This window comes from Musca autumnalis, unplaced genomic scaffold (genome assembly GCF_047663935.1).
Source record: "Musca autumnalis isolate F117 unplaced genomic scaffold, ASM4766393v1 scaffold_2, whole genome shotgun sequence".
NCBI classification, from domain to species: domain Eukaryota; kingdom Metazoa; phylum Arthropoda; class Insecta; order Diptera; family Muscidae; genus Musca; species Musca autumnalis.
The window spans coordinates 227,405,562-227,420,227 of record NW_027411755.1 but is presented as its reverse complement, the minus strand read 5'-3'; the positions used below and the strand labels follow the sequence as shown (position 1 = coordinate 227,420,227).

General features: G+C 35.0%; 1 protein-coding gene across 1 annotated transcript; it reads left to right on the top strand.

Annotated features, from left to right (window-relative positions):
- The first annotated feature begins 1,255 nt into the window (after window positions 1–1,255).
- On the top strand, window positions 1,256–14,388 carry LOC141395313 (uncharacterized). Its single transcript, XM_073970972.1, has 4 exons — window positions 1,256–1,314; window positions 12,853–13,009; window positions 13,146–13,248; window positions 13,325–14,388. Exons 2-4 carry the CDS (start codon window positions 12,893–12,895, stop codon window positions 14,278–14,280), a joined length of 1,176 nt encoding a protein of 391 aa, XP_073827073.1. The 5' UTR covers window positions 1,256–1,314; window positions 12,853–12,892; the 3' UTR covers window positions 14,281–14,388.
- The last annotated feature ends 278 nt before the right edge of the window (window positions 14,389–14,666 follow it).

Below are 14,666 nucleotides of genomic sequence, written 5' to 3'. Positions count from 1 at the left end.
AAGTATGGAGATTAATATTATAACGTTGTAAAAAGCCTACAGATACTACTAAAGAGGTTTAGGGAAATACCCTATATTCGGGACCCATATCTCAGGAAGTATGAATTTCACTATCAAGCAAATATAAGGCTGTGGCCATTATCACAATGACTACCTGCTATTGAAATTTCAACACGATCGGGAAGAGGTCTTAAAGTGTATTAAATTCCAAACCTATCGAACTTTTGCGGAGGAGATAAATTTCCCTATTTCCCTGTGTTTTCATACAAATTATTTGTACAACCCTACAACGGTTTATAAATAAGCATCGACAACAACAAAGAATATTTAAATCAATTGTTTGATATTGTGCAATATGCCTTTTACTGTGAACAAAAAAAAAAAAAAAATAACAACAAGAACAACAACAAAAATATTAAACATTTTGCTTAAGCACATTCACACACACACAAACATCATTGGTTCATGCATATATGGCCATAATAAATAATATCACATTCTCAACGGACCTCGACGGATAAAAATAGAACTGCTCGTTTGCAAACATTTACGATTTACGGCTGCCACTAACCTACAACCCTGCAGTCGTTGCTTTCAAGCTATCAATTTATTCGAATTTATAATTAATCTCGAAATAAAGAAGAAATTACTAGGTAATGTTAGTAGTGGGAGGGAGGTCCACTCAAAGGGGGAGGTGGTGGTGGAGGAAACTAAAACTAAACGTAGAATAATGTGAAATATTTAGAATAATGTGAAATATTACCGACGACGATGATACATTGAGCCAAAGAACACGAATGAACGATTGAACGGTTTAAGCGAACACAAGTGTAACACAAATCATCTGAATTATTTATTAACTCAACAGAATTCTGATAACTAGCGCTAGCTAAGTGAACGATCTGCGGATAATTTTTGTGGTACATACATATTAGGCAGGGGCGATTTGTATGGAAGGAAAAAGATGTTAACGGGCGCCTGGAGTTTCTCATTCTTGGGATTGTACTGAGCAAAAAAGTCTAAGGTGAAAATCGAGCCCCCGGATTTTGGCTTGAAGATTTTTATCCAGGTTTTTTGCATATAACAGCCAAACCATTGAGATTTTCGATTCAACACAAAGTCAAACATTATAGCCAAGACAATAACTAAGAACTCTCTGATACATCTCAAAAGCATTGGAATGCTCCTTCAGGCAGTTACGATGGCCTCGAGAAGGTGCACATTTTTCGGAAAATATCGATAAATGACACTGTTCTCCAAAATGGGGCTCAAAGTCAGCGGGTGAAAAATTCCTTTTGGGGATGAAAACCCTTGGTGAGTATACTAAGAACACAAAAGAAAATTGTCACCATAGGTCAAGTTTCTGAGATATCGCGTGATTAATGCTGTAATGTTGTCCCCTTATTTTGTGAGAAAATAGCTTTATATCTCTGTTAAGCGTTATTGTAGCTTAATTTTTAGATTACATGTCTTCAGTCAAATCGAATGCCAAATCTTTTTGTAGAATATTTCATCCTTCTAACTAAATTCCTTACATGTCATTTTCGTCCTTTATTTCTTGAACCGTAGTAAAGTAACGCAAGACGTGATTTTACAGCATTCAAATATTCTACAAAAATTTTGTTCAGAAGATTTAAGGTACGGTTCTCATTGATGACAAATCGATATTTCACCGTTTTCATGGTACTTTTTGACATTTATCTTAGTTCAAGTTCGAAGTTCAAAGGTACCATCCGGTACCTCCCACACAAAATTTCGGATAAGTTCACTTTAAGACCTGAAATCGAATCACTTTGATTTTTGTTGAAGCAACTTGCATTCGCTGCCTCAATTACTATGGTAAAAGTTTTTTCAGGGGCAAGTCCATGCTTCTTGAGCAAACAGCCCGAAAGGTGTAAAAACCCCAACATTTTTGTCGGTTCAAACGCCCACAATTTTTAAAACCCCCTAAATATATACATTTTATGGGAAAAAATTGTTTCAATATACACAGGCTGAGGGTATATCTCTGTCGGCAAAGCCGACTGATACTTTTTTACTAGTTTTTATGTATATTCGTTATTGGTCTGTGGTGCTTCTGAAATACTTACCGTAAATAGCTCTTGTAATGACGAACACGTTAATAACAAATTTTATTGGAGGATAGATCCGGTTATCTAAAATTTTGAACCGGATATTCTAATATTAAATTCGATTTTTGAACCGATTTTAAGTAACCGATTAACCGTATATGTATATCAGTAGAAAGCGAATGTGTTGAATCGAAGATTTCATGGTTTGGCGGTTATATGCAAAAATATCCAAAAAAAAAAAAAGACTGGATAAAAAACTGCAAGCCAAAATCGGGGGCTCGATTTTTACTTTAGTCATATGGTCTATTTTGCTCAGTACAATCCCAAGAATCAGAAACTCCAGGAGCCTGATATGGTGTTCAAATCGCCCCACTCTAATACATATATATGAGGCGCTAAGCGCCAAAAAGGCCTAACCAACATGTTAAAAAAAAAACAAGTAAAAAAGCATTAAGTTCGGCCGGGCCGAACTTTTCATACCCTCCACCATAAAATATTCATTCCTGTCCCCAACTTTAAGTGAGTACGTTAAAATGTCAGATAATGTACATAAAATGCTTCATTCGGGAGGCCCTTTTTTATGGTGCCTATATCTAACTGTTGACAATTTTTGGTGGGCTAGAAATTGGGAGGTACTGTTATATAGGGGTTATAATAAAACATGGGCCTATGTTGACGGTTTTTGATGGGAGCTTTTAATGTCAAATAAGTCCTAATTCGGTTAAAAAATTTAGCTAGAATCCTCAAAATATCGAAAATCGGTACATAACGTGGGAACTTCAAATGTCATTAACAGCTAGTTCGGAGGTATCTGGGCTATACGAAAGTATGAACTTAAATGAACAATTTTTGTTGCAGAATTTTTGTTGACTTTTAAATTTCAAATTACAGAAAGTTCGTCCAAAAAATAAAGCTAAGGTACGGAAAATCGGGAGGTTTGTTTTGGGGCTATACAAAAACATGGACCTACGTTCGGTTAAACATTTTAAGTAAAATCCTCAAAGTACCGAAAATAGGGAAGTATCGTTATATTGGGGCTATGTTGAAAATTGTTGATGCAGATGTGTGGTGACCACTACAACCTTCAAATGTCAAATTACAGTTAGTTCTGTTAAAAATTGTAGCTAAAATTGCCAAATTACTGAAAATTGGGAGGTACCGTTACATGGGAGCTATATCCGAACATGGACCTATGTTAACAATTTTTGATGGAGAGGTGTTGTGACCACTAAGAACTTCAAATGTCAAATTACTGCTTGTTCGGTTTAATATTGTAGCTAAAATCATCAAATTACTGAAAATCGGGAGGTACCGTTATATGGGGGCTTTCTTGAGCTTTTAAGAATTTCAAATGTCAAATGTTCAAATTACAGATAATTCGGTTAAAACTTGTTGGTAAAATTCTCAAAATACCTGAAATCGGGCGGTGACGTTATATGGGGGCTATTCCAAAACATGGACCTATGTCCACTAGTTATATAAGTTTATTGACATTTAAGAACCCTAAATGTCAAATTATAGCTAAATCGGTCTGAAAATGTAGATAAAAACGTAAAAATGCCGTAAATCGGGGGTACCGTTATATGGGGGCTATACCAAAACTTGGACCTAGGTCCACAACTTTTGTTATATAAGTTTAGTTACACTTAAGAACCCTAAATGTTAAATTATAGCTATGTCGGTCTGAATATGTAGCTAAAAACGTCAAAATACCGTAAATCGGGGGTACCGTTATATGGGGGCTATACCAAAACGTGGACCTATGTCCACAAGTTTTGTCACATCAGTTTATTGACATTTAAGAACTTCAAATGTCAAATTATAGCTAAATCGGTCTGAAAATGTAGCTAAACCCGTCAAAATACCGTAAATCGGGGGTACCGTTATATGGGGGCTATACCACTACGTGGACCTATGTCCACAACTTTTGTTATATAAGTCTATTGACTTTTACGAACCCTAAATGTCAAATTATAGCTACATCGGTCTGAAAATGTAGCTAAAAACGTCAAAATACCGCAAATCGGAGGGTACCGTTATATGGGGGCTATACCAAAACGTGGACCTATGTCCACAACTTTTGTTATATAAGTTTATTGACTTTTAAGAACTCTAAATGTCAAATTATAGCTACATCGGTCTGAAAATGTAGCTAAAAACGTCAAAATACCGCAAATCGGAGGGTACCGTTATATGGGGGCTATACCAATACGTGGACCTATGTCCACAACTTTTGTTATATAAGTTTATTGACTTTTACGAACCCTAAATGTCAAATTATAGCTAAATCGGTCTGATAATGTAGCTAAAAACGTCAAAATACCGTATATCGGGGGGTACCGTTATATGGGGGCTATACCAAAACGTGGACCTATGTCCACAACTTTTGTTATATAAGTTTATTGATACTTAAGAACCCTAAATTTCAAATTATAGCTAAATCGGTCTAAAAATGTAGCTAAAAGCATCAAAATACCGCAAATCGGGGGGTACCGTTATATGGGGGCTATACCAAAACGTGGACCTATGTCCACAAGTTTTGTTATATATCTTTGCTGACACTTAAGAACCCTAAATGTCAAATTATAGCCAAATCGGTCTGAAAATGTAGCTAAAAACGTCAAAATACCGTAAATCGGGGGGTACCGTTATATGGGGGCTATACCAAAACGTGGACCGATATAGCCCATCATCGAACTTGACCTGCCTGCAAACAAAAGACGCATTTTCCCAAAATTTCAGCGTCCTATCTCTATTTTTGTAGATGCTAGAGTGATTACCACAGACGGACGGACGGACGGACGGACGGACGTGCTCAGATCGACTTAGAATTTTACCCTGATCAAGAATATATATACTTTATAGGGTCGCAAATGAGTATTTCAATGCGTTACAAACGGAAAAACAAACTTAATATGCCCTCCATACTATGGTAGAGGGTATAATAAAAATAAAATAAAACTGACCATAAAGATCTAACCGAAACTTTTTAAGATACATACATACATACCTTAGGTGTCATGCTTAAGTGTTCCATACGTCGTTTTCCAGTTTTGAGAGAATCGTATTTTAATGTTTGCGTCACAACTGCTTGGAACTGACTGAAGAAAATATTTATATTTTTGACAAGATTTATTAGTAACAGTATATAGAATATCTTTGTCAAAAGTTACAGAAATATCTTTTTCAAAAGTTAGAATTTTTGTCGAATTGTTCTATATCCACATATGTATGTATATGACACAAATGCAAAATATTATAAAGCACATGGAACAAAGTGACAAATAAATTTTCCTATCTTTGCCTAAATAAATTCTCGGAAACTAGAGCAGATAGAAAAAAAACCGACCAAAAATTCAGAAATAGCATACGAAAACCCTGGAAACCACCTATATCTCAAAAAGTCAAAAATGGCGTATGGAACACTTAAGCATGACACTGACGATACATAAACAACTCCCTATTGCATTGCAGAACACTAGGTTATACTACCTGCTGAAACAATGCAATATGGAGTTTTTAGTATTTATTTCAAAAGGTTTGAAAAAATCATTTTTAATATTAATTATACCCTCAGCCTTTAGGCTAAGGAGGGTATATACACTTTGATACGATGTAAATGTGCCTCATCGAAATAATGGTTTTAGACCCCAAGTATGTTTGGACGAAATGTGTTTCAGACAATTTGGAGTCGATCTAGCCATGTCCGTCCGTCTGTCTGTCTGTCTGTCCTGCTGGCTGGAGCGCACGATAACTCTCGAACGGATGAACCGATTCAGTTCAAATTTTGGCTTTCGTAATATTTTGCCCAAACTTAGTTTAAGTTCGAAGATGAGCTACACCGGTGCACTCCTTCCGGTACCTCCCCCACAAAAGTTCGAAAATGTTTCGAAAATTTGTGCGCACGATAACTCTTGAAGAGAGTAACCGATTTGGTCCATACTTTGCACATCGTGAAATGTGTACCAAACTTAAATAAGGTTTCAATATGGACTCAATCGGTCCACTCCTTCGGGTACCTCCCACACAAAATTTGGGAAAAGTTCAGTTTAGGACCATCTCCTGAATCGCTTTGATTTTTGTTTTAGCAACTTGTATTCACTGCCCTTCATACGACGGTACAAATTTCATCAGGGGCAAGTCCATACTTCCTGAGAAAATAGCCTGAAAGTTGCATAAAACCCCTATGACACCGTCTGAGGTGGTTGGGGCGCAAGATAACTCCCGAACGGATCTGCCGATTCGGTCCAAAATAGGGCCTTAGTAATATTTTGTTCAAACATAGCCATATCGGTCCACTCCTTCAGGTACCTCCCCCACAAAAGTTAAAAAATGTTCGGAAAAAATTTTCGTACGGTAACTCTTGAAGGGAGTGGCCGAATTAGTCTATACTTTAAACATCCTAATATATCTATCAGATATAAATCAGGTTTAAATATGGACTATACGTGTCCACTCCATCCAGTACCTCCCACACAAAATTTCGGATAAGTTCACTTTAAGGCCTAATATCGAATCACTTTGATTTTTGTTGGAGCAACTTGCATTCGCTGCCTCAATTACGATTTTAAAAGTTTTTTTAAGGCAAGTCCATACTTCTTGAGCAAACAGCACGAAGAGTTGAACATCCCCTATGGCACCATATGTTGTGGCTGGAAATCCACATCCATAACGGTCAATGTCGACCCTCCGCAAAACTTTTGATCTTTATCCTAATTAACATTTTTGTCGGTTCAAATGCCCCAAATTTTTAAAACCCCTAAACACATACGTATTTTGGGAAAAAGTTGTTTCAATATATATAGGCTGAGGGTATATCTCTGTCGGCAAAGCCGACTGATACTTTTTTACTTGTTTTAATTAATTTCTCGTTGAAATCGCTCTTAATGACCTTTTATTTGTGCAAGTAAACAAGAAATGCCGAAGATTCGAACCCTTTTGTAGAGGCTCTTCAGACATTTTTGTTTTTTTTACAACAATAATGGGTATTTGCCCATTTAGTTGTGCTTTCATGACAAACGCTTAGCGCTTCCTTTGAAAGTAATGAGGTTGGCTCTGAACGCTAACACGTCGTGACAACACCTTTTTTCTTGTGTTTTTCAAGGACGTGGGTTCAAACCCCAGCCTGGTTCAGCTGATTTTATTTATTTGATTTTTTTGAACATGTGGGTTAGGCCGTTTTGGCGCTAAGCGCCTCCATTATGTGTGTTCTTCATAATAAATGAGGCTAGGTCGGCAATGGTATGTCCTACAAAATGCAGTGAAAGCTCCCGGTAATTTTTCTCAAGTTGGGAGAAATCGATGCCAGGAAAACTATTTGGCATATGCACAAAATATGCAAAGTATGCACAAAATATGCAAAGTATGCAAAAAATATGCAAGTAATTTGTTGACGAAAATCGGCAAATTAATTTTTTTTTGGATACCTCTGATTCCGACGCTATATCTCCAGATCAACGTAGAATTTCGAAGATTTATATAGTCATTGTTATTTTCAAGCGATGCACAGTGGATCCACTTGTATGGAGAAAGTGGCCAAAAATATTTAGAGTGTAAAAATCAAGCCAATGCGCCGGTTACAGATTTGTGCTGCTGCTAAGAGTGTTTTAAGAAACCACGAGCGTAACATTCACCCCCCTTTCCCCTCTGGAGGGGGTATACGGTAAGAACTGTTTTAGGCTGTTAATACAAAATGACATGAACAAAGGTCGCGATTATCTTATGATGCAAAAATAGGTTTGGGGAAACAAAACAATCTTCAAAACAACATAAAATCCAACCAATTTAGCGAATTAAAAAAAAACCAAAATTTTTGTCTGAAAATTGGTAAAATTTTTAATATAGATCTTATAGCGTTTTTCCTCGAAGACACATACCGCCCACGTAATTAATATATGGAAGAATAATTCCTGACCTTTCCATTGATGCCAATTATGTGAATCTACGCGGTCAGATAACAGAGTTATACAGTAATATATCCATAGAAACAATATTCTAGGGCAGTCTTATTCTGCGACCCACCATTTATAGTCTGGCACTAGATGGCAGCTGATTTTAATACTGAATAATCTTAAACCTATGACCTACTTTGGAAAATTATTTCCGAGGTGGACACTGGTGGGCATCATGACTAAAACCTTAGGTCAAATTTCAGTATATGATCGAATTGGCATTACAAAATACACTAAGAAAATATGCAGCTAACTAGAATTCCGCAACACACTAAAACACTATTTTTTAATGAAAACTAAGCTATTACCTCCTCCTTCAAAACCCACTATAATATTTTGCTATACCTATTAGCTTCGCGATATTTTAAATATACAGTCTGTCGCAAAAGTTAGTATACACCGTTGAAAGCAAACTGTATTACGGATAAAAAGCACAATAACTTATTGAAAACAACAAACAATTAGTTTTATTTGAGAGACACGAAGGTAGTCTTCGGTAATAACAATTAAAAGTGCGCAATATTTGCACACATTTACAAATGTACGGTTCGAATCCAAAAAATACCAAAATTTATATCGCAAAATTTAATATACCACGGAGAATCCCCGTGGAACTGTTTAAAAAATTCTTGATATTTTTGAACAAAATGAAACTAAATCTGTTCTTAAGATCATAAAGAGTATATTAATTGGTTTTAATGGCAGTTATAGTACTTATAGTGACAAGTCCAACGTACACTGGAAGGTAAAATCCACAAAAATTGGTCATCTACAAATACAACAACTGTAGCGACAAAATTCCGTGTGTTATGTCCTGTTTATACATTTTAAAGTCATGAAATGCTCAGAAAAGGTCTAAAGTTTAAATATGGGGTGATCTTGATCGTGTTTCGACTTTTCCTTTTTGAAGAAACGGGAATTTCTTGAAGGAAACCCATACTTTTGAGGCCGTTGTCCTTTTGAAACATGTAATAATCCTTAATCCTTACACATAAGGACTTTCCTTTTCAGTTAATTTTCTCACAAATTATGTCCCTTTTCATATTCCCACCAAAAATAAATAGTAGGAGAACCTCAAGTTGTGGTGTAATCCCTACAACGATACTCCACCACCACTGAAGGATATGATAGCTACTTTAAAATTTTAATACAGAGCTTTCTCTGCTGTTATACCGCATGGATTGTGCAAAAACGTTCTGAAAAGCTGTGTTCGCTTCACTTAGAACCAAAATACAACTAAATGGATCAGTTAGAAGTAGTTCATTAGACATTAGTAGTACATTAGACACTACACGCAGAAAAATTTATGTTAGAAATATGTTTGGATCCAAACAAATATATGTTTGGGACCGGTTGCAAACAAATATATGTTTGGATCCAAACATAATATTTTTGGGTCCAAACAAATATATGTTTGCAACATTTTGTAACACATCTCAATTTGATATGTTTGGGTAAAACATATTTTTTATGTTAGAAAATTTTTTTCATGGATGGGGAGAGGATGTTTGCCAACGAGAATAATAACAGTGCTCTCGCGGCTGTGGAATGCTGTTTTATAATGAAGAGTTGTGTGTATTGTATAATAGAAGTCGTAGAAGCGAAGAAGGGGGCTTTGGTGGCATGTATGCGTCAAACTCGTGTGTTTCTTTTTTTTGTTGTTTTTGTTAGCAGGCGAAGAAGAAAAGAAGAAATGATATGAATTATATTTTTTTTTTCTTTCTTCAGTGTTATAGTTGCCTTTGTAGAATCAAGACGGTAAAGTGAGTGAATAAATCAGTGTTTTGTGTTTTCTTAAAGAAATTGTGCTTTATAGTAAATTAAATGACCAATACATTTTATAATGGAATCGGAAAGTTGAATGGAATTATTTTATTGGACAAGGAAGAAATCGCATTTAATATTACATACATACTTATGTATATTTGAAATATGGCATATCCATATTTATTTATTACATTACATAATCATTTGATTCTAGATGCCGATTCCCCGCTGATGATGTCAACTATGAGTACAATTTGTTTTATTTCAGAACTAGGGAGAAGCGTTCAACTACGTTTCTATATATTTTTCCTTTTTAAAAGTGTGACTATTTACAAATTATTTCAATCAGTTTTTCTTTTATGTAAGTGTATTATGTATTTCTTTGGAATTTTGTATGTACCTACGTGTTTGTTGTTCTTTTGCCTTTCAATAAAAAACCACAACATTTGTGTGTATACTATAAAGATAGCCAGTGAGTTCTTACTGAGAGCAAGTGAGCACACATTTTAAAGTATTTTACATTGAATTTTACGCTCCCTTGCTCTCAGTAAGCGCCCACTGGTGCATGTGTTTGTTTTTTTTGTGCCTTTTGGGTTTGTATTTTTTTGCACCCAAACATATAAAATGTTTGCACCCAAACATAAAATTGTTTCCACCCAAACATATGTTTGTTTGCACCCAAACATATATATCTTTGCACCCAAACATATATATTTTTGCACCCAAACATATAAAATGTTTGCACCCAAACATAAAATTGTTTCCACCCAAACATATCTTTGTTTGCACCCAAACATAAAATTGTTTCCACCCAAACATATCTTTGTTTGCACCCAAACATATATATGTTTGCACCCAAACATATATTATGTTTGGGACGGTTGCAAACATATATATGTTTGCTGCTAAATATGTTTGGGACATATGTTAGAGAGGCCGTTTTTTTGCGTGTAGGGACACGAAAAGCATGTCCGATACTGCTAAAAGGACGGTAGGACAGTATAACTGTAGGGCTTACAACGGATCTTGAGGTTCTCCTACAGTTTTCTTTTGGTGGGAATATGAAATGGGGCAACATTTGTGAGAGAATTAACTCATGAGGAAAGTCCTTATGTGTAAGGATTAAGGATTATTACATGTTTTAAAAGGACAATGGCCTCAAAAGTATGGGTTTCCTTTAAGAAATTACCGTTTTTTGAAACAGGACAAGTCGAAACTCGATCAAGATCAACATGGGGTGATCTTGATCGAGTTTCGGCTTGTCTTGTTAGGAAAAAAACGGAATTTCTTGAAGTAAACCCATACTTTTGAGGCCATTGTCCTTTTGAAACATGTAATAATCATTAATCCTTACACATAAGGACTTTCCTCATGAGTTAATTTTCTCACAAATGTTGCCCCATTTCATATTCCCACCAAAAGTAAATAGTAGGAGAACCTCAAGGTCAGTTGTAAGCCCTACAGTTATACTGTCCTACCGACCTTGCAGCAGTATCGGACATGCTTCTCGTGTCCTAGTGTATAATTTACTACTAATGTCTAATGAACTACTTCTAACTGATCCATTTAGTTGTATTTTGGTCCTAAGTGAAGCGAACATAGCTTTTCAGAACGTTTTTGCACAATCCATGCGTTATAACAGCAGAGAAAGCTCTGTATTAAAATTTTAAATTAGCTATCATATCCTTCTGTGGTGGTGGAGTATCACTGTAGGGCTTACACCAGAACTTGAGGTTCTCCAACTATTTATTTTTGGTGGGAATGTGAAAAGGGACATAATTTGTGAGAAAATTATCTGAAAAGGAAAGTCCTTATAAGTAAGGATTAAGGATTATTACAAGCTTCAAAAGGACAACGGCCTCAAAAGTATGAGTTTCCTTCAAGAAATTCCCGTTTCTTCAAAAGGGACAAGTCGAAACTCGATCAAGATCACCCCATATTGAAACTTTGGAGCCTTTCTGAGCATTTCATGGCTTTAGAGTTCATAAACAGGACATAACACCCGGAATTTTGTCGCTACAGTTGTTGTATTTGTAGATGACCAATTTTTGTGGATTTTACGTCCAGTGTTCGTTGGACTTGTCACTATAAATACTAGAACTGCCATTAAAACCAATTTATATACTCTTTATGATCTTAAGTACAGATTTAGTTCCATTTTGTTCAAAAATATCAAGAATTTTTTTACACAGTTCCACGAGGATTCTCCGTTGTATACTAACTTTTGCGACATAAATGTTGGTCTTTTTGGGATTTGAACCGTACATTTGCTAATATATGCAAATATTGCGCACTTTTAATTGTTATTACGGAAGGCAACCTTCTTGTCTATCAAATAAAACTAATTGTTTGTTGTTTTCAATAAGTTATAGTGATATTTATCCCTAATACATTTTGGTTACAACGGTGTATACTAACTTTTGCGACAGACTGTATATAGCGTGTTTGGTGCAACAAATACGTGAAATCTGACGAAGATATATATATGGGAACTATATCCAAATCTGAACCGATTTTCACCAAAAGCAATAGCGTTCTTCCTATGGCTAAAAAAATTATATTCCCCAGTTTTCAGCTGAATCGGACAATAAATGCGACCGTACGTTGTGAACGGATGGACAGACATTCATAATTTCAATAAATTTAAAAAAGTGTTAAACGGACGGAATGGCACGGGTACAAAAGTATATGTGGGCTGAAAAAATGGGGTTTTGACCAGGAAAATAGATTTCTGCACCATTGTGCGACGGTACAATTGTTTTCTGCAGCAAGTCCATACTTCCTGGTAAATTTGTCAAAAAGCTAAAAAACACCTATAGACGTCAGAAGTATTCCGTTTATTTTTTTTTCTAGGTCCGAGGCTGAGGGTATGTCTCTTTCGGTAATTTCTTACTTGTTTTAATAATTTGCAACTGTTGCAACCGTGCAGCCATTGACCTGTGTGTAATCTTGCTTCTTTTAGCAAATACCCATTAGTGATAAGGAATAGCATGCATTTTAAGATTCTGAGATGAATATACATATATTTATATACAGATGTATGTATCTTTTTACATTTATAGAACAATCAATTCAATTCAATATTTCAGTTGAATAATTGCAATGCTGCGAATAACAATTCTCTGGATAGCTCTGGCTACACAACTTTTTTCTGCAGCCAGTGCTGGACATATTGGAACTGTTGGTGATCATAAATTTTATGTAGAAACATCAGAATCGGTAAGTCGTACTCCGTTTAAAAATATGTTGAATGGAAACTGTTTTAAGTCGTTCGTAGAAAGACTTTGGTTCCCATTCGACATTGTCTATGGGGTTAATACACAAATGTTATGTTTAAATATTGCTTTGATTTCAGTACACATGGCTGGAGGCCTCAAAAGAATGCTTGGAGAAGGGTATGGTATTGTTGTCCATTGAGTCAAGCGAAAAGCAAGAACTACTAGACGATATCGCAGATGGTGAGTTTAAAAAAGTTTACATTACAAAACCACATTTGAAAACGTTTCTGAGAAATATTTCAAATATCATACTTAGATTTGCCTTCAATTAGTTGGATAGGAGGTATGAAGATCAATAGCCAATTTGAATGGATATTTAAAGGTCAATCATTTGATTACACAAATTGGGATGCAGATGAATACGAAGACGAAGATGAGTACTGTGTGGAACTGCGGATGAGGGAGTCTAGATACCGCGGGACTTGGAATTATAGGAACTGTAATGAATACAATGGATACATTTGTGAAGAGATTCCTGCTGTGAAAGAAAAAGATAACGAAATGCAAGAAGAATTATCGAATTTAAAACTAGAATCAGATAATTGCAGTGAAGGGTTGTCGAATTTAAGGCGGGAATTGGTTAATCGCAGTAATGAATTATCCAATTTAACTCTGAAATTAGATAATCGCAGTAAAGAGGTATCAAATTTAAAGCTGGAATCAGATAATCAAAGTAAAAAATTATCAAATTTACGGCAAAAATTAGAAAAATGTAGTGCTACAGAGACAAATATGAAAATCATAGAAAATATGTCAACATTTGAAAAAAGTATAAAGAACGAAATAAATCGCCTTGAAATATCGATGAACCAACAATTTTCCCAGCTTCCTCAGTCGACTAGCGAAATGAGTTTAAAGCAGTACATCAAGGAAAATGTTTCTAAATATTTGAAAGACATCAAGGAAGAAATAAATCGTCAAGAAAAATCTTTAAATGTACCCATAAAACAAATATTGGATATTGCCCTAAATCTAACTTACTGCAGATCCACCCAAAGTGATAATACAAATCCGATTAAAACCAATAAAATACATGATTCAACCGAAACATCAGAAATCGCTGCAAAATCCAGCGATACAGCGAATGCAAACGAATTCACTAAAGTATCGGAGAAAGCAAATAAAATGTCAAATTTTTTGTTTGATAAACTTTTTCAAGGGGAGAACATGAATGTAACGTATACAAATAAAAATTTTTATTTTCAATTTTGAAAGTCTTCAAAGAGAATCTTATGCATATATGTAATGCATATAATCAAAAATATGCCCTAAAATAAATGTATAATCAACCTTGAAATAAATTGCATCCAGTATATTAGTTATTAATGTTTTTTTTTGTGCTTGGGATATATGTATGTATGTATATGTACATTAGTGTTATGACTTTTTGACCTGTTTCTGAAAAGCGATTTCATTTAGCAAGAACGAATGAATTTTTGCCTATTAATGACTAAAATAACGTTTATTCTATTTATGTATTAAAAAAACGGAAAGCACAAACCACTTTAAAAAAATTTTACTTTGAAATAAAAAAAAAATAATTTAAAAATAATTATTTATAAATGCACTAAAAGCTAGAAAATAATTTTTAGCGTAGC

Bases quoted from the DNA above. Each gene is read 5' to 3' on its own strand.
- LOC141395313 (XM_073970972.1), top strand. From the start codon at position 12,893: ATGCTGCGAATAACAATTCTCTGGATAGCTCTGGCTACACAACTTTTT. The intron at 13,010-13,145 runs GTAAGTCGTACT...CTTTGATTTCAG, and splicing joins ATGTAGAAACATCAGAATCG to TACACATGGCTGGAGGCCTC. The intron at 13,249-13,324 runs GTGAGTTTAAAA...TATCATACTTAG, and splicing joins ACTAGACGATATCGCAGATG to ATTTGCCTTCAATTAGTTGG.